Source organism: Mauremys reevesii, linkage group 21 (genome assembly GCF_016161935.1).
Source record: "Mauremys reevesii isolate NIE-2019 linkage group 21, ASM1616193v1, whole genome shotgun sequence".
Lineage (NCBI taxonomy): Eukaryota > Metazoa > Chordata > Testudines > Geoemydidae > Mauremys > Mauremys reevesii.
In genome coordinates, this window is record NC_052643.1 from 7,187,775 (window position 1) to 7,209,519 (window position 21,745).

General features: G+C 43.9%; 1 protein-coding gene across 11 annotated transcripts in view; it reads right to left on the reverse strand.

The window, feature by feature from the left end:
• Positions 1–21,745, reverse strand: part of KAZN (kazrin, periplakin interacting protein) — a 725,211-nt gene that overhangs the window by 361,834 nt on the left and 341,632 nt on the right. Inside the window, exon 1 of one of the 11 annotated variants that reach the window (XM_039508732.1) lies at positions 10,218–10,236. The exons of the other annotated variants lie outside the window; for them this stretch is intronic. Within the exon in view, the coding sequence (XP_039364666.1) occupies position 10,218 (1 nt within the window). The 5' untranslated portion in view covers positions 10,219–10,236. Of the gene's footprint in view, positions 1–10,217; positions 10,237–21,745 lie in introns of those variants that run through there. 11 annotated transcript variants of the gene reach the window in all.

The following is a 21,745-nucleotide window of genomic DNA, read 5'->3' on the forward strand; positions in this document are numbered from 1 at the left end:
AGAATAATGAAATCCAAAACAGTGTGTGTCTTCAAGATCAGAGAACAGAACCTTAACAGCAGGAATAGATATTTAAATTAACAAACTTCTCCTGGCCTAAGATAAGAAGCTGGTGTAATTCTTCTTCATTTTAAAAAGGGGTTTTAATAATATGAGCGCTGTACATGAGGATTGGGCGGGGGAGGGTCAGACAAGGTCAAATTAATTTACACAGCCATATCAAGGCATTTAAGTGCTCTTTGAGTTCCCCCTGGAGTCCTTGATCCTGCAAACAGACCCATGTAGTCAGAACCCCACAGTCACACACAGCCCATGTGTTTAAAGTGATTTACCAAGCGTTGCAGGACTAGCTCATACTGTAGCTCTAGTCAAGACAATTTAGATAGCTCATAAACCAACAGTTAAATGCCAGTTTATAAAGTTATGATTTAATTTTGATCCGTTTCATTGGCACTCACCCCCAAAGCATCTAAGCACCTCACCGATGCTTCAGTTTCAACACCTTTGTTACGTAGGGAAGTATTATTCCCACTTTTACAGGTGGGTAAACGGAGCCCTCGGGAGACTGCAACCTGGATTTTCAAAAATCACCCACAATTGGGTCTGGATTTGAAGAAGAGCTCAACATGCAGACTGTAAGCGCTTTGGGGCAGGGACCATCTTATTTTATTCTGCGTTTGTCCAGTGCCTAGCACAGTGGTCCATGACTGCACTTGCTAGGCACTGGGGTAATACTAGGATGCTGAGAGCTCTTGTGAAAAATCTAGCTGGAAGTTAGCAATGGGAGCTGCTGAATACTGAGCCCGTTTGAAAAACAGGGTCCTTGGTGGCTCTCTCAAGATCAGCAAGTGTGTTGCAAGAACATAACCCTGATCACCTGTCCCGCTGTGCCTTCATCACACAGGCCAGATCCGCAGTGATGTAAATCAGCATCGCTCAATAGATATTAATGGAGCGACACCAATTTATAATGACATGATCTTTTTTGCTTTGTGTTTGTATTACTCAGCTATAAATAAAAGAAGGCAATCAAGCTATATATCTAGCGATAGATATATGACAAAGGCAGTTAGAGCTCTGGAGAGGAGACTATTTTATATAGAGAGAGTATAAATCCAAATAAATATTCTGAACTTTATATATCCTGTAACATTTAAAAAAAAAACTCTCCATAAATCTACATTTTAAAACATGTCACTGCAGGAAAGCTATTTTAAAAAATATTCTTAAAGCCCAATAACCTTTTCAGTGTCCCTTTAGTAAGAGCAATCCCTAGATCCCCAAGCTGTGCCTCTGGCTGGCTAGTTCTGCTTCATCTTGACGATGCTTAGATACTGTAAACATTACACAAGCAAGGCTGCTGCCAAAGCTATTCTCCAATCACTGCATGCCCCTTCTTCGCAGGAGCAGGGCACTGATTTACGGGGTGGCTAGGGTGCAGGAACTCCCCATGGAAAGAAATCTACGGAGAGAAAGGGGTGGAAAATTCTCAGCACTATATAGGGGAGTTTGGCCTAGGTCAACACAATGCAGAAGGTCCTCTGTCACAAAGCTTAAAGGACTCCCTTTAATTGGTGGCATTAACTTTACCTCATATGCATCAATGTTTCATGAAGGACTCCTGTTAAAGCTCCTACAAAAGGCTCAGGATCGGTTCCTATTCCCTGGCTTCACAAGCTCTTCTTGCTCCAAAACATTAGGGGTCTCCTGTAGCATCAGAACACCTTGAATGTAACACTTTTGCTTGTCTTATTGTATAAGCCAGAAACTAAGCAGCTACTGCAGGTTTAAATCAGTGTGCGACTTAGCCATCTGCTGTTCTCTATAATCAGGAGTGATGCTAAAGTTTCCTTCTTGTGCTGTTACATGAACTAGCTTTATTGCTCTTCTGAACTCAAGGGCCTGAGCATTTTCCTTGATCTCCTTTGCATGCACTGATTTAGCCCTGTCGAAGTCGATGCAGCTTTGTGCTCAACAGAACATCCTTGATGCAGATTTGAAAATAAAACAATGTATTTCAAGCCTAGGTAGTAGAGGGGGGTAACATTTATCTATTCGATGTTTCAAAAATATACACAGATTTTATTTCTTACAAAAATATTTTTCATACAAGCTCACTTTGGACATAATTTCAGCCTGATGCAATTAGAAATGGCAGGGATGTTAACACACACAAATTAGGGGAGGTTACCAAACGTTACACACATTGGCATTGATTGGTAGTTTGTCTTAGGGCACAATCCTGAAAATACTTACACATATGCTTAAAGTTAAGCATAGAACAAGTCCCAAAGAAGTCAATGAGACTGTTCAGGCACGTAAAATTAGCTACATGGACATTTCCAGAACCAGATCCTTAAAGTCAACTTTGACCTAAGACTTATATGTACATGCGAATACACACAGACACACACACACAAATCTGGCATATACATTGTAATAGAAACATTCCCCTGCCATTGTTCGAAAGCCAAACACTTAAGAGTGTGCTAGTGCATGAGAATTAAAAGGAGTAACCAACTAGAAATTCCGTACAGAATAACCAACCAACAGTGGAACTGACTAGACTGTTTTCATCCTTGAACTCCACAGAAATGCAAGAAGTGAAACCAACAAAAGTCTGTGAAAAATAAATCAGATTTTAAAAATTCTTTTGGCATTATTCTTGCACTATTATAATACACCGGTGTAAATCTGGCCTCACTTCAATGGCATCTCAATAGGATGATGGCAGATTTACACAGGCATAATGGCACGGAATATGACATTCTGAGTTTAAAGAATCTAAGGTGGTATCTGTAGCACAGATAATTTTAACCTGATGTTATCCCATATTTCAGGCCAGTTTTTCAAAGTGGATGCATAAACTCTAGCCACATAACCATGCACTTGCTGCAACCACAAATCCTGCCTTTGTGCATGTAAATAAGCATTTACTTGTGGAAATCAGATCAAGGTGCTTCTCAGTGGGTATTAAACAGCCCAATCTGCCTGCACATGCAAATGTGCGGTCTGTGGATGGACGCAGCAGATGTGCATGCAAAATCTGCAACTGCAAGTTAGCTGCCCTCCTACGATGAAAAGTTAGCCCCCTAAGTAGCTACTTCAGGCCTCTTGGAATAGTGTTTGTTTCCTGAAATATGCTAAAAAACAACGCATTTCACACAATAGAGGATTTCAGGTTCTGAAGCCAACAAACGTGGCTGAGTTATGATTCCTTGGAAAGAAAGAGACAGACAAGAAGTGGGCTGGATAGATTTACAGCAAGAAGTTGGAGGACTGCTGTGACAGTTTGGTCATGTTGCCACTTCTGATGCCTCCTGCTTCCACAGACTCTGCCTGCAAGGGTCAGGGTGGCAATGCTCTGGCCTCTCTCATGCGGATTTGGAGAAAATCTATTTCAGTCCCTGAATAGACAAGAGACAGACTCGGAGTCTGAACCTCGCTCTTTGAAAGTGGAATACTGCCTTCCCAAATGTACAATGCTAGAGTGTGCCTGTGATTCCTTTGATATTACTGGATATTTAAAACAAGAAATCTCCTCTTCAGACTCCAGCTCTTCCCATTGATCATATGACGATCCTAGTGTCCAGGGCTTGCAATATCCTATGATGCCACAATGCCTTTTTTTTGGGGGGGGGAAAAGGGGCCACCAGTTTGCAAGCCAATACACTGCCTGCTGTCCCCATCGGGTCTTCTCAGCATTACTGCATTTCCAAGCAGTTCCCTCCTATTGACTATGTGAGTTTCAGATTATTCTCCATCACAACCACGTGGATGGACATACACTTGACTATTTGCTGTGCTCTGCCCATATTTCTGACCTCTCTGTGCTCAGCTTCCATGCTCACTGGTGTTTGCAGCACCTTCCAATTTAATTATCATTTACTAATTTAATTAACATTCTGCTTATTCCTTCCTCCAGATCACTAAAGAAGTTGATAAATCAAACATGCACTCAGGAAACATTATTTGGATTTGTGACGCTCCCTGGAGGACTTGGGTCTATAAGCCAATGAATGAAATACAATGAGACATAAATACAGCATTTTCATCTGCGACAGTCAGATAGAATCAATCATTCTCCAGCACCGTGTGAGTTAGGCAAAGGAAAACTGTACTCCTTTCCCTCCAAAGAGCATAGGAAATTCCCCATGAAGACCACCAACATACAAATAGACTGAAAACTGAAGATGGCAATTCATGTGATAAATCACCACCTTTCACTCACCATACTATCAGGTGCTTTTGCTTCAAGAAAATGCAATAACAAAACCAAAAGAGAAATTGTTTATTCTAAATGCAAGGTGGAGGCACGGAACGCTGTGCTATGTGTCATGTGTGTCAGATCCATGAGGTTTAGAGGGGCAGGGCTGGCTGTTATGACTGAATCACAGGTTGTTCCACACCACAAAATATCAGCGTCATGGAAGTACCTAGGCATCTCATCGCTGCTCAGACAGCAGCTTTGTAGCATTCCTTTCCCTCCTCTGGAATTTAATGACATTTATCAGGAATTGCAGCAGCCCTTACTACATAAAGTTGCAACGTATAACAGTCAGGTGTTATTATATTGCTGAAGGAGCACTACACTGTTATATGGACAAAATCATTTTGCCTTCCTCAGATACAATACGTACAGTGTCATAGATAGGCTAGATAATACTTATAGATAAATATAGGAATCCAATTCCCCAGGCAGCAAATTCACTTTAAAGAAAACAAAACACCATATAAATGGATGTTGGACAAACAATTTGAAAATGGTGCTGAATACTGAAAGCCAAAGGGAGAGCTTAAAGATGTTTACGTAGATAATATCTTTTACGTATTTTTACACCATTACCTCCAAAAAGAAAAGAAAAGAGAAACACAGAACCTTTAACCTCAATATCAACTGCAGAGATACTGCCTAGATAGCAGCTTTCGCTGGAAAGAGAAGGCTTATATACTACTTTGCACGTCAGTGGTGACAGGCGGTAACTAGATTGACCTCCTGTCTCCTATTTTAAGGGACATCTCCTTTATTCAGTGCTTAATGTCCTGCAACCAGCGGCCAGTAAGGACCTATTAAGAGGCATCTGTTTGATAAAAGACTGTTTTCCAGAAACAATCATGCAAAAGATGCTGCACTATTTCAGACAGTCGTCCCTTTGTCCCTTGAAACACAGCAGGGATCCATAATTGCAGTAGTCCACCTGTCCATTTGCAATCATGAAGTTTTGCTTTATTTATGGATTTGTGCTTACAAGCTCATCTGGCTTGATGGAGGACTTCCAATCTCCGAGAGTACCTGTAGTTTGGAAAATTCCTACAGCGCCCAGGAGACAGGTTATTTAAATGCTAATGAGAGGTGGTGAGACAGAAAAATTAAGAGATGCCGCAGGGTTGCCAAGGTGTATTCACCCAACACTGCTAGAAGGTCTGAAGTTGAAACAAACCTCATAGGAAGGGTTTGAATGATCAATCGAGAAGTGCAGAAGAGTTAACATTCCCTTCCGCCACCTCTCTTTTATATCACTGAACAGAGGAACCAGTCACAGAGACGGATGGAGACCTTCTCCAAGGGAGGAGGTTGAGAAGTGGAAAAGTCCCTCTTGGATAGCCTGAAAGGTATGTGGAGTTTCAATAGAATGATATGTGCAGCTCACCCTACCTAGAATGACTGAGGAGTGTTTTCCCCAAACGGTGTGAGAAAAGCTTATAGAAACAGCTCTCAAAAGCCGGAGTTGAGGAGACACCAGTCCAAAAACACCCCCACGAGAGATAGAGACTAGTCCTAGAGCTTCATGGACAAATGACCTGAGGTAAGAAGGGCCCTGGTCTTTACCAAGTGTAATTCCAAGCTAAGATTCCGTAGGGCCTTCAGCAAGAATGTAGTTAGAGTAAGAAACATACCAAGGCTACTATGCTTTGCAATTAACCCTAAAAATCTCTAAGGTTTTCTTTATCATAATCTCTAAATAACTACCAGGAGGGGCTCATGCTGGAAAGTCAGGCCTTCATTTCCCCCAAGTTCAGATCCACAGGTTTGGTTTTGGGCCCAACTCTGATAAATACCACTTTGCTTTCTGTCTGTCCATGAGTCCCCCCTGTAGTAACTGTGGATAACCGATTCCTATACTGGGACCAGTGCAGTTATGTGGCTTTGTTTGCCTAACCGGCTAAGAGAGAGAAAGGTAAGAACTGCTGGTTAAAACAGAACTGGACAGTGGGTTTAAAGCCCCAGCCCACAGGAATAACTCTGGCAAAGCACAAGGATAGCACTGAAAAAAAGCACAGACCAACTCCTACCACAGTTAAACCATGAGTCAATGACTTCTACACTTGTCAGCATTTTTTGACCCATACGAATGCAAAAAAAAAATGTTCATTCAATCATCAAAAAGTACCTACTCTTCCCTGCTATTCATCATTTATGAAAGGCAAAATAACTAACAAAGCAAGTTCATACTTGCCTGCCTAAACGGGCAGGAAGGAAATTGCCTGCCATAGGCAGATTGTAACATGTGAAAGTCACACAGTATGTAATCAGAAAGTTTCCCCCATGCACAAGATTCCTCTTTTGTGATTATACTTGTCACAGAGACAGTTACTGTAAACATGTTTACTGAGTTCACCACCAGACCAGGAACTTGTTATTGCTGGTCACCATATTTTTAACAACATTCACAATCATTTGCCTACGAATAATACAATTTCCTTTTATATTGCTGCAGATAGCATCTTTTTTCTGTGATTATGAAATGGGAATGTCTGCCGCATCAACAAAAAGAGGGGGGACACCCACAGCATTTTGTGCTCTCAGATACTCCATTGGGCAAAGCACGGGGTAAAATTTTGCAAGCAGATGATGCATACTGCCAGGGACAATATTTTTCTCTCCAGAATTCCTTAAGTATGCACATTGTGATAAATACGGTGTTTTGTGCACCATGTTGCTATCTACAAGATAGCAGGTTTGAGCAGGGGGTTGGACTAGATACCTCCTGAGGTCCCTTCCAACCCTGATATTCTATGATCTCTTTTGCTCTGGACACACTCCTATTACTCCCATTGACATTAATGGGAGCTATGCATACACATACAGACAGAAATAGACTCCTCTATGTAACATACATATTAAGATGGACTTTAGTCCAATACAATAGAACACCTCAATAGAGAAGTCTATGGGGTGGGACTGCAAGATCTAGGCAACAAGGCAGTTGAGTTATGGGTTGCAGAGCTGAGAATATTCTTGATTTAGCGCATTTAAGTCAGAAGTGCAGCATCTTTGCTTTTCTATTTTTTGCCCTGTTGTGATCATTTTTTATCATGCTGCAATGAAGAACAGCATAACTAATGAGATGGCTGCAGGCCTCTCATGCCAACCCAAAGAGGATAGCATCAGAGAAAGGTCTTAGCCACTGGTATTACAAGAAAGCTCTACAACGGTAACCATCTGCTGCATTCTGCTTAAGGTGAGTTCCTTCATCATCATCAATTGTCCATATCTACCTACCCCACTACAGGAGAGGAAGGAGAAGAGGGCAGTGCCTCCCAAGGCTGAGAAATGTCCAAAAAAAAAAAAAAAAAAGGTCATCTGGGCTATAATTTCGATGGGAAGCCCAAGACAAACTGAAGACTCCAGTGGGAAGTTCATCCTCATAAGGATTTTATTTTAATCACTCACAGGTTTCCAGAATAACTAGATTGGGGCCATTCTGACCTTACATGGGATAAGTAGCGTCCAAAGTGTGGTTAATCTTTTTTCTTCAAAAACAAAATTGCATCATGCATCACACATCTGGGAGAATTTGCCCCATAGCAAGTTAGATCCTAAGAGGCAGCAAGCATTTGCAATTCATATTTTTAGGGGCACAATTCTGCAAGGTGCCAAGTGTCCTCAATTCCCCCCTGAAAAGTCAACAGAATCAAAGAACCAGAGAACTAACAAAAATTGCATTAGAGAACTATATTTTTGAGTATGTAAAATCTCAACTATTTTATTATTAGAAATAACATTTTTAGCTCTCCTAAATTTCCCAAATGCAAATCTTCCAGTCGCTAGTTACAAACCCAACTGAAATCTACACTATCTTCATGGCTTTATCATGTGCATTATTGTTTTAAGCTTTTGGTGGGTTTTTTCATTGCTTTAACATTTTTATACCCATTTTTTATTGAAGGAATAATGAAAATTCTTTTGCAATTTTAATTATGAATTTCATACTGCTATCCTAGGGACATATACAGAGACTCAGGATGAGATGAGAGCAGCTCTGCTAATCAGGGATAAATCTAGTATACTACAGAGGGATATACCTTTTATTAGTCTTTCATGTTGGTCTAATTAATGGTATTGCCCTCTGAACTACGTACACACGCTTACAGAAACTCAAGACACACAGAAAACACGCCCAAGGGGAACCAGAGAATGTTTAATAAATTTCCACCAATTATCCTGGACACTGACTCTACCTCCATCTATAACACCTGTTTGTAATGGATTATACCAACTCAACCTCCCATTTAAGCCATTTTGTTTGCAAATGTCTTTGACTGCTGATAGCAAAAGATAGGAATAAACCTGTCTTGAGAGCATCAATCCAAGTTCTCTCTTTCTCCCCACCAAGCTCCCATTAGGGAGACATCATCACTCATTTGTTTTTCCTTATTAAAGCATTGTTGAGGCCAGGAGAAATGTGCAGAATTACATTGCCGAGGGGTGGGGGGGGAGCTAATATTTGCTTCTCCACTAATGACCCAAAATAAATTAACAAATGAGAGCACTTTCTCCGTAGTTTTATTTAAGCAAAAATATTCCCTGTTTGGATTCTTTAATCACCAGCTGCAAGGAAAACGGGCCAGCAGGAAACTCAGAAAATTCTCAATGCACTAAGCCAATTTTCCCTTTAAGAGTTAAACACAGAAGCAAAACTGTCCCCAGCCAATGCTACAAGGAATCAGTTTTGAGTATCCAGAGACTGATCCTGACATTTTCAGGAGTACAGTATCCACTGATTCAGCATGAGACCCAACTTGAGATGCCTTGGGCCTGATTTTCAGATGCGGGAATCTAACAACCCAAAATCAGAGGCCGCTTTTGAAAGTTTTGAGGTCAGTCTATAAGCGCTAACCTCTCCCCAGCCCTTCCCCTCCTACCTGCTAATTAAAGCTAGTACAAAGGGCAATTCACACAAACCCATGCAGATCCAGTAACAACCCAGCGCTAGTCTGATATAAGTGTGGCGCTGAGATATGGAAAAAGTCTGTTTAGTTAAGAGAAACAAAACGTAGAAGCAACACCAAAACCGACATGGCTAGAGACAGCTGATCTTGCTTTATGCCTAAACAAAAAAACAAAACAACCCTCCTCCCCACTGTAAATGTAAACCCCACTGTAAAATGTAACAGTCAGTACATTAGGAAAATCTGTCAACTAAAGTTATTAAATGGGGAACTGGAAAGCTCAGTTGTCTGATACTGAAAGCCTTTCACTTTTAGATCATGAATATGAACCCAGGTGAGGCTAATAATGACTTACAGTCATTATCCTCTGATGGCTGCTCAGTGGCATGTGTGATATAAATTGGTGGATTTCAGTACAGTTCTCAGTGGACAGGTGTCCATCTCACAAAAACCACCACCACAACTGACTATACTTGGTGCCTTTGCTGGAATTCTCAGGAGAGAGTCCAATGAATGAATGGACCATGCAGACTGATCTACCTTCCAAAGCAGCATCTCCTGGTTCGACTCAAGGTATGCTGGTTGAGCAGACCTCACTAACCAACATCTTCAATTGCCAGTGCTAGCCAATGCCGATCATTGGAAAAGAAATGACATTCACTGTCAATTAAAACTTCTATAACTGTGACATCAATACATGACTCATTTTCTACCTATATTTGGTATTTCTAAGTCACCCATCACCATGAAATCTAAGGACCCTGTAACAGGATGGCACCCGCCTCTCGCAAGTGTTCCCTTCTGGTTGGTTGTGTCTGCTGTCTTTCAGTTTATGGTGATCCCTTCGCTGGTTTCTCAGGTGGCTTTTCAGTGAGTCAGCCCTCTGGCTGAGTCACACGCACAGTCTGTTTGTGAAACAGAACAAACCCCTTCCCGGGTATACACTCTTTAACTTGTCCTGGCCCTGGTATGGGACCACATGCCCAATGTTTCCTCCCTGGAGACACTGTTTTACTGCAGCCCTCTCTGTGCTCAGTCCTTACTCAATCCCAGCAGCCAGCCAGGAGCTCTCTCTTGCTCCCGCGCATCCCCTCCAGCACTGAGCTGTCCGTGGTCCTGCAACTCTTTCAGCCAGCCAGAAACACAATCCTCTCTCCTCCAGCACCAGGCAACAACTGAGTGACTCTGGCCCTGCAGCTCATTTTATGTGAGCCTGCTGGGCCCTGATTGGCTGCTCCCTGCAGCCTCCCTCATTGGCTGCTTCCCTGCAACACTTCTAGGCTGCTTGGAGGACTTCTCTTCTGCTCCTCTCTGGGATGGGGTGTGTAGGACCCTGAGGCCTCCAGCAGGGGGCCTCTGGGCCTAGTCCACCCCACCACAGACCCAATCCTCCAAACCTTTAGTCACACAAGTAGTTCACTTGAAGTCAAAGGGATTATTCATGTGAGTAAGGACTGTTCACACAAGCAAAGATATGCCAGATCAATCCCCTATTACTATGGTGTTTAATGTAGACTTCACCCATAAGAACATAAGAACAGCCATACTGGGTCAGACCAATGGTCCATCTAGCCCAGTATCCTGTCTTCTGACAGTGGCCAAGGCCAGGTGCTTCAGAATGAACAGAAGAGAGCAATTATCAAGTGATCCATCCCCTGTCGCCCATTCCCAGCTTCTGGAAAACAGAGGCTAGGGACACTCAGAGCATGGTGTTGCATCCCTGCCAATCCTGGCTAATAGCCATCGATGGACCTATCCTCCAGGAACTTATCTAGTTCTTTTTTAAATCTTGTTATAGTTTTGGCCTTCACAACATCCCCTGGCAATAAGTTCCACAGGTTGACTGTGTGTTGTGTGAAGAAGTACTTCCTTTTGTTTGTTTTAAACCTGCCACCTATTAATTTCATTGGTGACCCCGGTTCTTGTGTTATGTGAAGGAGCAAATAATTCCTTATTCACTTTCTCCACACAAGTCAAGATTTTATAGACCTCTATCATATCCCCTCTCTTAGTTGTCTCTTTTCCAAGCTGAAAAGTCCCAGTCTTTTTAATCTCTCCTCAGATGGAATCTGTTCTGTAACCCTAATCATTTTTGTTGTCCTTCTCTGTGCCTTTTCCAATACCACTATATCTTTTTTTGAAATGGGGCGACCAGATCTGCACATAGTATTCACAATGTGGGCATATCATGGAAAAAAAGAGAAAGACTCTTTCAGGGTATGTTTACATTGGAGTGTAAATCCAGTTAATGAGACACAAGTCAGCTGACCCTGGGTTAGAGAACCCAGGGCTTGAGTGTTTACACTGACTTTTAACCCTACACTAAGAATTTTCTAATCCAGGCTTGAACCCGTGGTTCTGGTATCCACACTGCAGCACACAGACCCGAGTCAAACCAACCACATCCCAGACTCCCTAGAACAGCAGTTTCCAAACTTTTTGCTAGCACAGCCACAGCATGGAGGACACCATTTTGTAGAGCAATATGGTATCTTCCACAAAGCGCGACCTTGCTCGCACGGTATACGTGAGGTCACGCCACATGGGGGATGCCATTTTGCTCTACAAAATAGCGTCTTCCGCACAGAGTGACCTTGTACATATGGCACATGCGAGGTCACACTTTGCAGATAAAAATCACATCCTCCATGACTCCACCTGCTGATGACGCAACCCCACTTCAGGTCATGACCCACAGTTTGGGAACCACAGACTAGCACACTCCTGAAATGTGACTGCTCTAGCCCTTTGAGCATGGTGCACTGTGGGAAAACTTGATTGTCCAGGCTGCCTGCTACAGGAAATTCAAACAGCCCATCAACACATCTTGGCGAGCAGTCATTTTGGTCGGTGCACTCCCAGCTACTGCAGCCAGCAACTGGGAGGAGGCGCTGTTTGGAGAACTCCTCTTAAGAACAAAAGAGCACAAGAATGGCCATACTGGGTGAGAGCAAAGGTCCATCCAGCCCAGTATCCGGTCTGCCGACAGTGGCCAATGCCAGGTGCCCCAGAGGGAGTGAAGCTAACAGGCAATGATCAAGGAATCTCTCTCCTGCCATCCATCTCCATCCTCTGACAAACAGAGGCTAGGGACACCATTCTTACCCATCCTAGCTAATAGCCATTAATGGACTTAACCTCCACGAATTTATCTAGTTCTCTTTTAAACCCTGTTATAGTCCTAGCCTTCACAACCTCCTCAGGCAAGGAGTTCCACAGGTTGACTGTGCGCTGTGTGAAGAACAACTTCCTTTTATTTGTTTTAAACCTGCTGCCCATTAATTTTATTTGGTGGACCCTAGTTCTTATATTATGGGAACAAGTAAATAACTTTTCCTTATTCACTTTCTCCACACCACTCATGATTTTATATACCTCTATCATATCCCCCCTTGGTCTCCTCTTTTCCAAGCTGAAAAGTCCTAGCCTCTTTAATCTTTCCTCGTATGGGACCCGTTCCAAACCCCTAATCATTTTAGTTGCCCTTCTCTGAACATTTTCTAATGCCAGTATATCTTTTTTGAGATGAGGAGACCACATCTGTACACAGTATACAAGATGTGGGCGTACCATCGATTTATATAAGGGTAATAAGATATTCTCTGTCTTATTCTCTATCCCTTTTTGAATGATTCCTAACATCCTGTTTGCTTTTTTGACTGCCACTGCACACTGCATGGATGTCTTCAGAGAACTATCCACGATGACTCCAAGATCTCTTTCCTGATTAGTTGTAGCTAAATTAGCCCCCATCATATTGTATGTATAGTTGGGATTATTTTTCCCAATGTGCATTACTTTACATTTATCCACATGAAATTTCATTTGCCATTTGTTGCCAATCACTTAGTTTTGTGAGATCTTTTTGAAGTTCTTCACAGTCTGCTTTGGTCTTAACTATCTTGAGCAGTTTAGTATCATCTGCAAACTTTGCCACCTCAGTTTACCCCTTTCTCCAGATCATTTATGAATATGTTGAATAGGATTGGTCCTAAGACTGGCCCTTGGGGAACACCACTAGTTACCCCTCTCCATTCTGAAAATTTACCATTTATTCCTACCCTTTGTTCCCTGTCTTTTAACCAGTTCTCAATCCATGAAAGGATCTTCCCTCTTATCCCATGACAACTTAATTTACGTAAGAGCCTTTGGTGAGGGACTTTGTCAAAGGCTTTCTGGAAATCTAAGTACACTGGATCCCCCTTGTCCACATGTTTGTTGACCTCTTCAAAGAACTCTAATAGATTAGTAAGACACGATTTCCCTTTACAGAAACCATGTTGACTTTTGCCCAGCAATTTATGTTCTTCTATGTGTCTGACAATTTTATTCCTTTCTATTGTTTCTACTAATTTGCCCAGTACTGACATTAGACTTACCGGTCTGTAATTGCCGGGATCACCTCTAGAGCCCTTTTTAAATATTGGCGTTACATTAGCTATCTTCCAGTCGTTGGGTACAGAAACTGATTTAAAGGACAGGTTACAAACCATAGTTAATAGTTCTGCAATTTCACGTTTGAGTTCTTTCAGAACTCTTGGGTGAATGCCATCTGGTCCCGGTGACTTGTTACTGTTAAGTTTATCAATTAATTCCAAAACCTTCTCTAATGACACTTCAATCTGTGACAATTCTGGGTCAGGTTTGGAAATCTCCCTAACATCCTCAGCCGTGAAGATTGAAGCAAAGACTCTTGCTGGTGCTTTCACTCCCGTGTCAGGAAATGGGCAGGGATTCCATGAGACATTGGTAGACATTTCAGCAGCATTTTCTGAACCACCAAAGGCTCCTGACAGAGCTTATGATGGAGCAGGTGGAAGAGGAGGACAACGACACAGACATTGCAGACTCAAAATGGCTGATGCTGCTCACGATGCTCGGAACAGTCACTGATGCCCCCTATATACACCGGCGCATCTGGAGCAGGGCCGCAAGCACAGGCGGGCGGGATCACATCATCATGGACACCAGCAATGGGTCCAGAACTTTCTCATGAAGAAAGCTACATTTCTGGAGCTTTATGAGCAGCTTGCCTCAGCCCTCCAGCCTTAAGACACTCGAGAGAGAGGCCTTACCAGTCCAGAAGCAGGATGACCCCATGCTGCTACAGGTCTGTTGCCAATCAGTTTAATATTAGAAAGTCGACGGTGAGTAAAATGGTGGCGGAGTTTTCTGAGGCGATCAGGGGTGTTGTTGACTCCAACGTGGAGGGCATAAAAGATATTCCTGAAGTAATTGCTGGTTTTAGACTCATAGACTTTAAGGTCAGAAGGGACCATTATGATCTTCTAGTCTGACCTCCTGCACAACGCAGGCCACAGAATCTCACCCACCCACTCCTGTAACAAACCCCTGACGTATGTCTGAGCTAGTGAAGTCTTCAATTTGTGGTTTAAAGACTTCAAGGTGCAGAGAATCCTCCAGCAAGAGAATCGGGTTTCCAGACTGCGCCTGGGCCATTGAAGAGACTTGTGTGCCCATACTTTGTCCTCCTCAAGAATGACATGAGAACATAAACAGCAGGTCGCTAGTCCATTGCTATGCAGGCCCTCATGGACCACAGAAGATGATCTATGAATGTCAACATGGGTTGCACTGGAAAAGTTCATGTTGCCAGGGATTTTTTGCTGATCAGGAGTCTACATTCATGGACAGACTGGGGCACTATTCCCACCGAATGATATTATCATAAAACAGAGTTACTGTCCCTACCATTAATCTGAGAGACCTCGCACCTCTCTTTTGCCTTGGCTTATGAAACCACACCCTGATTTCAGAGGCCCTGGCAAAAGACAGTTTCATTACACTCGCAAGTGGTGTAGAATGGTTACTGAATGTGCATTTGGCAGACTGAAATCCCGTTGGAGAGGTCTACAGACCCATTTGGATTCCAGTAACATCAGTGCTATCCACATCACTGTGGCTTGTGCTCGTCACAGTCTTTGTGCAGCCAGAGGTGAGCCATTTCCCCGAACGGGACTATGGCAGCGAGGGGCCGCTGGCCCATTACACTCAGCCAGAAAGGGCACCTGTCCCTACTGCAACTGGATGCACCCAGGCAACAGATGCTTTGGGATGCTTTGTGCTCCCACCTTATGGAATTGCATGGGCCAATGGAAGAGGGAGAATAGTATCTGTATGAATGTACTTCTGGGGCCATGGGGAGAGATGATTGCCATGCAATGTATTTATTAATGACATGACCACTTATCAATAGGGGAGGGGGTTGATTCACAGTATGGACTGATGTAAAGAAATGACTTAGGTATGGACTGATGTAGATAAATGTTCTGAGGAATAGTGTTTGCATATTAATTCCTACTTGTCCCTGCTCATGTGTTTATATTTATTATTTTAAATACACATTGTATAATGTGATGCAGTGACAACAATAAACTTTCTGATTAAAATAAAAAGCTTTATTTACAAACATGTATTAGAAAAGTACAATATTAACCCACTGCCAAGCAGGTCAGCTGCCAGTACCACACCAAAACACCCATAACAGAACCTTACCCAAAAAAAAAAAGTGCATGAACAATGTAAACAGTGAAACCATGTACAAGACAGAAACCCCCTCCTGTTTCATGTCCCCTGCCCCCCCGTTCTCCTTTCCCTTCCTTCCCTGTTTGCCACACACTCTTAGTACAGCCTCATAATATGCTGCTACTGTTCCTGCTGCAAAGCCTCCTCTGGGGCCGTTTTCAGCAACGAATCTCTCCACTGTCCTCACTCAGCACCTGCTGCTGGCTCCCATTAGTTCTCATGCTGGATTCTGGGGCCAGCAGGGCACCATACCAGCTACCCAGGTCCCCAGGAACCACTGTTGGCTCCGTGCTGGGCGCAGTCCCCAGCATCCCGTCAAACTCATCATAAAATCATCTCGTGAGTTGCCCATGATATGGTTCTGGTCCCTGGTGTTCCTGTATTTAGTCTTGGCCGCTTAATTTGCTCCCTGAATTGGTCACAGGTCCAGTAAATTTGCAGCGCCACCAGCTCCTTCACTATATGCTGCTATGCATGATCATTCCTGGTACTTTTACTAGTATCCACTGTTTTGCTGGCCTTGCACCAGAGATTTACCAAAACCCAGCGGTGTGCCCATGACCATGAAGCAGTGTACTTTGCAATGGAGACTGACCAGAAGAAGTCTTTCACAAACACAGAAGGGTCTCTGAAGGGGTGTCTTCAGCTCAGTGTTCAGAAGACAATGGAAGGGTTAACGCTGACTTACCGAGCTGTTGCACTTCACCAAGGGGTTTGCTTCCATTCCCCTGGAGTCGACAGGAGATTCTTGGGACAGAGAAGAAAAAGGAAGTTGGCCCATGGGATTGTGGGATACTTTTGGCGAACTCTCTGGACCCGAGTTGGGAGAGCTGCATCTACACTGCAAAGCAATAGGGCTCAAACCCTCCATCCCTGCTGAGCAGGAGCCTGAGAGTAACTGCAATGTCGTCTTCTGGCCTTGGGCTCTAGGACCCTGCGAGATGGGAGGGTTCTTAAGCCCGGGCTCCAGTCCAAGCCCCAAAATCTACACTGCAATGAAACAGCCCTGGAGGCCCAGCCCCAGGATCCTGAGTCACTGGCACAGGCCAGCTGGGGGGTTGGGGGCGGTATTTGCAGTGTAGACATGGCATGAGAGATTTGTGTGTAGACAGAAGAGGAGTTTGAGCTCAAGCCTAAGTCTGAACCTGGGCTCACACTGCAGTGCGGACATGGTCTAAGAAACAGACAAGGGATTCAAACCTATTTAGGAAAGTGCTTCCAGTTAATCCTGCAATAGGTATAATCCTGACTCAAAGATGTGTTTTGCCATTGCAGAATAAACGCGACTAGAGCTACATGAGGGATGAAACCAGTCCCTAATGAATGCACCCAAACCACACTGAAGAGCACGGCGTAGCCAGATGTATTAGATTAGACCGTTGACTGAACTATCCCAGAAACGAGGCATGTCCAAGGAGAAATAGCACATAAAATGGTTCCCTATAAAAGGGACTGAAGTGCAAAGTGGCTTTTACTGCCTTCACTTTGCTTGAAAGCAAAAATAAATTTTATTCCACTCCGTGCTGAGAGGTGTTCACAACCGCTGACAGTCTATAAGGAGTTTTGCTTTTGACATGCCTGGTTTGCTGCCTGTAATTACAGTTAGGATGCTCCTTTAGGCATCTTGGATAAAGTTTTCCAAAGCATCTAAATGATTCAGAAGCCCAGATCTATAAAGGGACTTAGGTGCCTAAGTCTGCAGTTTAAGTGCTTAAGCCCCGGTTTTAGGTACCACTGTGATCCACAAAACTCCCACTCGGCTGATAACTTGGAGCCTAAATTTTTGCTGTGAAAGTTCCCTAGGTGCCTCTGGGCATGTGTACTAGGCATCTGGGTGCTCATCGCACATCTAAGCCCCAGTGCAATCAACAAACCAGAGGAAGAGAGGCAAAGGGGACCCAATCTGCCCACATCAGAATATCCCTTAGTACAGTGGGCAGAGCACTCTCTGGAGAGATGGGAGACCTCTGCTCAGATTTGTACTGTTGTCATCCTAAGGAATGGAGCGCAGTTGATAATGATCATCCGCAACATTTTGATTATATGATCGAAACGTAATCAAATACATACACTGTGTAGCATGGAAGTGCTTCCTCTTCAAACATTCAAGCCATCACCTCAGGAAGCCAAAAATACACTGGCAAATCAGGACAAAAGCCATTCAGACACTCAGGGTACATTAATAAAGATGGAAAAATTCAAGAAACGAAAGAGGATTCTTCAGGTGAATAAAATGAGAGTTTGTTTTTCCATAGCAGATAAGGCATAATTGCCAAAGATAAAAGCAAATCATTGGGCATGTTAAGGTTACTAAAGTTTATTAAAAAATAAATAATGCAGAAAAGAAAGGTGCACGGGAGGGGACCCTTTGATGATCACAGGATGAAGGATCTGCCTTCTGTACAGGCTGCTGTCAAATTAAACCACAAAAATACAGCATTCAAATAGCATGGAGGGTCTACTGCAAGCCAGGAAATTCAGAGCCCGATTCTCCTCCTTACCCGAATGTAAATCAGGAGTTGCTCCATTAAGTGAATGCCAATGCACATGTGTAAGGGGTGTGAATTCACCCCACTGACAATGCTCCTATAGCAAACTTCACCCTGCAGAGTCATACAGACCCCCCAAAATACAGCTTTTTACTGGAAGCGCAAAGACTGCTCAGTTTGGGGGTGAAGTTGTAAGCAGAATCGTTACATAAATGCAGCCCTCTCCAATATGTCTCTGAAGGGGCCAAGAATGATCAGCAAGAGCAGAAGGAAGTGGATCAAGTTCTTGGGGTGTTTTAGGGCCTTTTTTATTGTAAAGGAGGCAGTGGAATGAGTAACTAGTCATGGTTAAATCATTATGGCCAAAACCTAGGGATGGCCTGTTCTCACTGTTCAGCTCCTGGCCAATGTAGACCAATTTTCATCCCAAGTTATTTAGACGCAGTTAGTTCTATGGAAATGAGGATGGGCAATTTGCTTAAAGGTGATGGATTGACACTTGGCTTAATGAGATCCTACAAACAGTCATCTGTCATAAGCAGCACATTTGCGTTGTGTGTATCTATTTGCCTAGGAAAACTACTGGAAAGTCCTACCCATTCCCTGCCAAGAGGCTTGTAGCTCAAGTCTTTGTTACGATAACCTTAACTAGCAGGTGGGGGTGCTGGAACAGTTTGTATAGTGGGAGTGCTGAGAGCCACTGACCCAAACTGTAGACCCTGCCTATAATGGAAACTATTCAAGCCAGAGGGTGCGGCAGCACCCCTAGCCCCCGTCATTCCAGCACCTATTCTAGCTGCGTGGGCAAATCTTGGTGGCGCTGTGGAAGTACAACACTCATGGTCTGGGAAATGTGTTTAATAACACCTCAGGGTGTTATTCCTGAGGCGCATCGGAGCCACACTGCAGCAGTTTTGGAAGAAGTTCCCGCTTCTTTGGGCAAGTGCTCAAAGGGATGGATTGAAGGGGTAGGCTGGGAACTGGGTGCATATGGCTGCAAAGTGTTGCCTGTGGCCTAGACTGAAAGAGCTGAAGAAACAGTAAACCCCTTTGAACCAGGCTCATACCCTAAGGCCGTACAGTGGCACCATAAACTGGAGGCTTTCAGCAAAAGACAATCATTCTTGCTATGGCCAAGACCACACACTTTTCGATCCCTATGAGAGCACAAGCCAAGCGGTGTCACGTTGGCTTTTTACAATTAGGAAAACAAACATATGTTGATTTCTGCAAACGCCACGTTTTTGCAAGAATTAAAAGGCAAGTAAAGATTGTGACTCAAGTCTCAGAGACTCTCCCATTACCCATCCCAGGCACAGCCATTACTGGCCCTACTCTGCACCAACGGACGCACAAATCTTGTTTTACTGTCACAGGAAAAAAGCTATTTATACACTTGCAAGTGTCAGCTCTCCTGGTTTGGACGACTACTTCCAGGAAAAATGGAGAAACCCTATCTTGGAAAGAGATAAAACACACGTGTTCCTACTTTCCGTAGGGCCCTCACAGAACCCAGGAAATCGTATTCCCACCAAATACATGCTTTTAAACGTACACTATTGTCAACATTATAAAAGGTTCACCCTCCCTCTCTCCAGTGGAGGAAACAAAGGCAAGCTCTTGGATCCTTGAACCAGCAATCATACGAGGAGAGAGACAGGTGAATAATAGAGGGAACATGGTGGAAACAGGGATGTCAAAGGTGGAGGTCTTGGGAGGTTCCAGTTCTAATTTGCAGCGTGCTCCTCACAGAGGAGGAGCATGAGATTTCAGTTTAGAGGGGGAACTGCCTCCGGGGTGAAGTAATAGGGAGGAATGGCGCCACCAAAAAGAGAGAGAGAGAAAAGCTGGCAGCAAAGTCACATCCTCAAGGGACAGTGCTTATAATAAGGAAGTTAACATAAGCAGAAAGGGAAACAGAGAACTCTCCAAGCTTCAGGTTCAATGCAGTCCTAGGTCCCTGCATGTTGAGCCTGCCCTACCCAAAGCCACGTTTCCCACCTCTGTCTCCCAAATAATCCATTTATGGTCTATCTGTGCAAGGAAGCTGCAGGTCTTAATTGCTCCCATCCCCACCCTGGCAGCAAGGTCCTCCAGGTCTCAAATTAGCCAGGCTCCAAAGGCCTTCCACAATGTTCCTGCCATCTCTTGGTAGGCAGGGAAAATCTGTCCCTCCTCAACCCCTCTAAGGCAGGGCTTGTATTTTAAATGTCATGGATGTTTGAGCACAGGCTCGTACACAGCGAAAAAGGCTTTCACGTTTCTTTTGCTTTAAATATAGACCCAGCTGTCCTAGCACTTACATCCCAAGTCGATGGTAATCAATAAGATACAATTTCTTTACAATCAGTTCTGTAAAAGGCTCATGGGGAATCACAAGACAGGTGTTGGGAGCATAGACCAGAACGTCTAATGATAGAAATCCATTCCTCACTTGGTCTTCTAGTGTTGGAATGCGGCAACCTCTTTTGGCTCCTCTTCTGCACTTGAAAGCGTGGGTTTTAGTTCCCCGTTCTATGTCAGAGTGAGGAATAGAGAGCAGCAATGTGGCTTTCAAACATAGACCTGCCAGCTAATCAGGCATGGTGAGAAGGGAAAGCTACCCCCCAAAAGCCACCTCACCAAGCAGCCTCACACAGAGATTTGCAACTGCGAGTGACAGGACTCTGCGCTAACGATAATCACTGAGGTATCTTTCTCCAACCGCTCCATCAGTGTGGGCGCTCGTTGAGGGGATCTGAGAAAGGGAAAGACTAACAAGATCAGAGGAGTAAGTAATTGATCAGATTACTTAACTCATACAACAAGAGCCTGGCTGGTTTGCGCTGAAGCATCATGACATCTTTGGTATTTATAGCCTCCAGCCTGTGCCATATTGCATCCTGATAAATAACGCTGCAAAGTTATCCTTACTCTAGCTATAGAGCCAGGGAATATCGTCCCTCTTACAGCCTCTACTGTCCTAGGTCCTCTTGGTTCACAGTCTCTTATCACCATTGCTTAGTCTACAACAACAGCTCTCAGGCTCTTTTGTACCGTGACCCCATGTCCCAGAATTATCCGTTGGTTCCTGGTTCCCACAGCCCCACAGTAATTAGCACAGCGATCTACGGGGCAGTCCTAACACCCCAGGACTGGTAACTAACCAAAGTGACTTCAGCACAATGGGAGCGCAAGGAACTCAGAATGCCAGCAAGCATCTCCAGACAATTGCTGGATTGTCTTTCCTTGGAGAGCGGACCCACAGGCCTAGACACCTGCGGGTTTCCCCAGCAGCCTGCTAGGTGGTGACTTCACTGGAAGAAGCAAACACAGCTAAGGCCCTGCACACAATAATGAAAATCTCAGGGCTAGCCCAGGTTACGCAGACTTTGCCAAGGGAGTCTGACCCACAGGAAACATTTCATCTCAAACCACTTCTGTGGCTTCCTGGTGCAGCATCCTTCCTGATTTTAGGCCCCTATTTCCCTAACTTTTTGTTTTGCTCGCTCTCTCATGGCCTCAAAAGCTCACTGCAGACTGCGTAACAATACTTT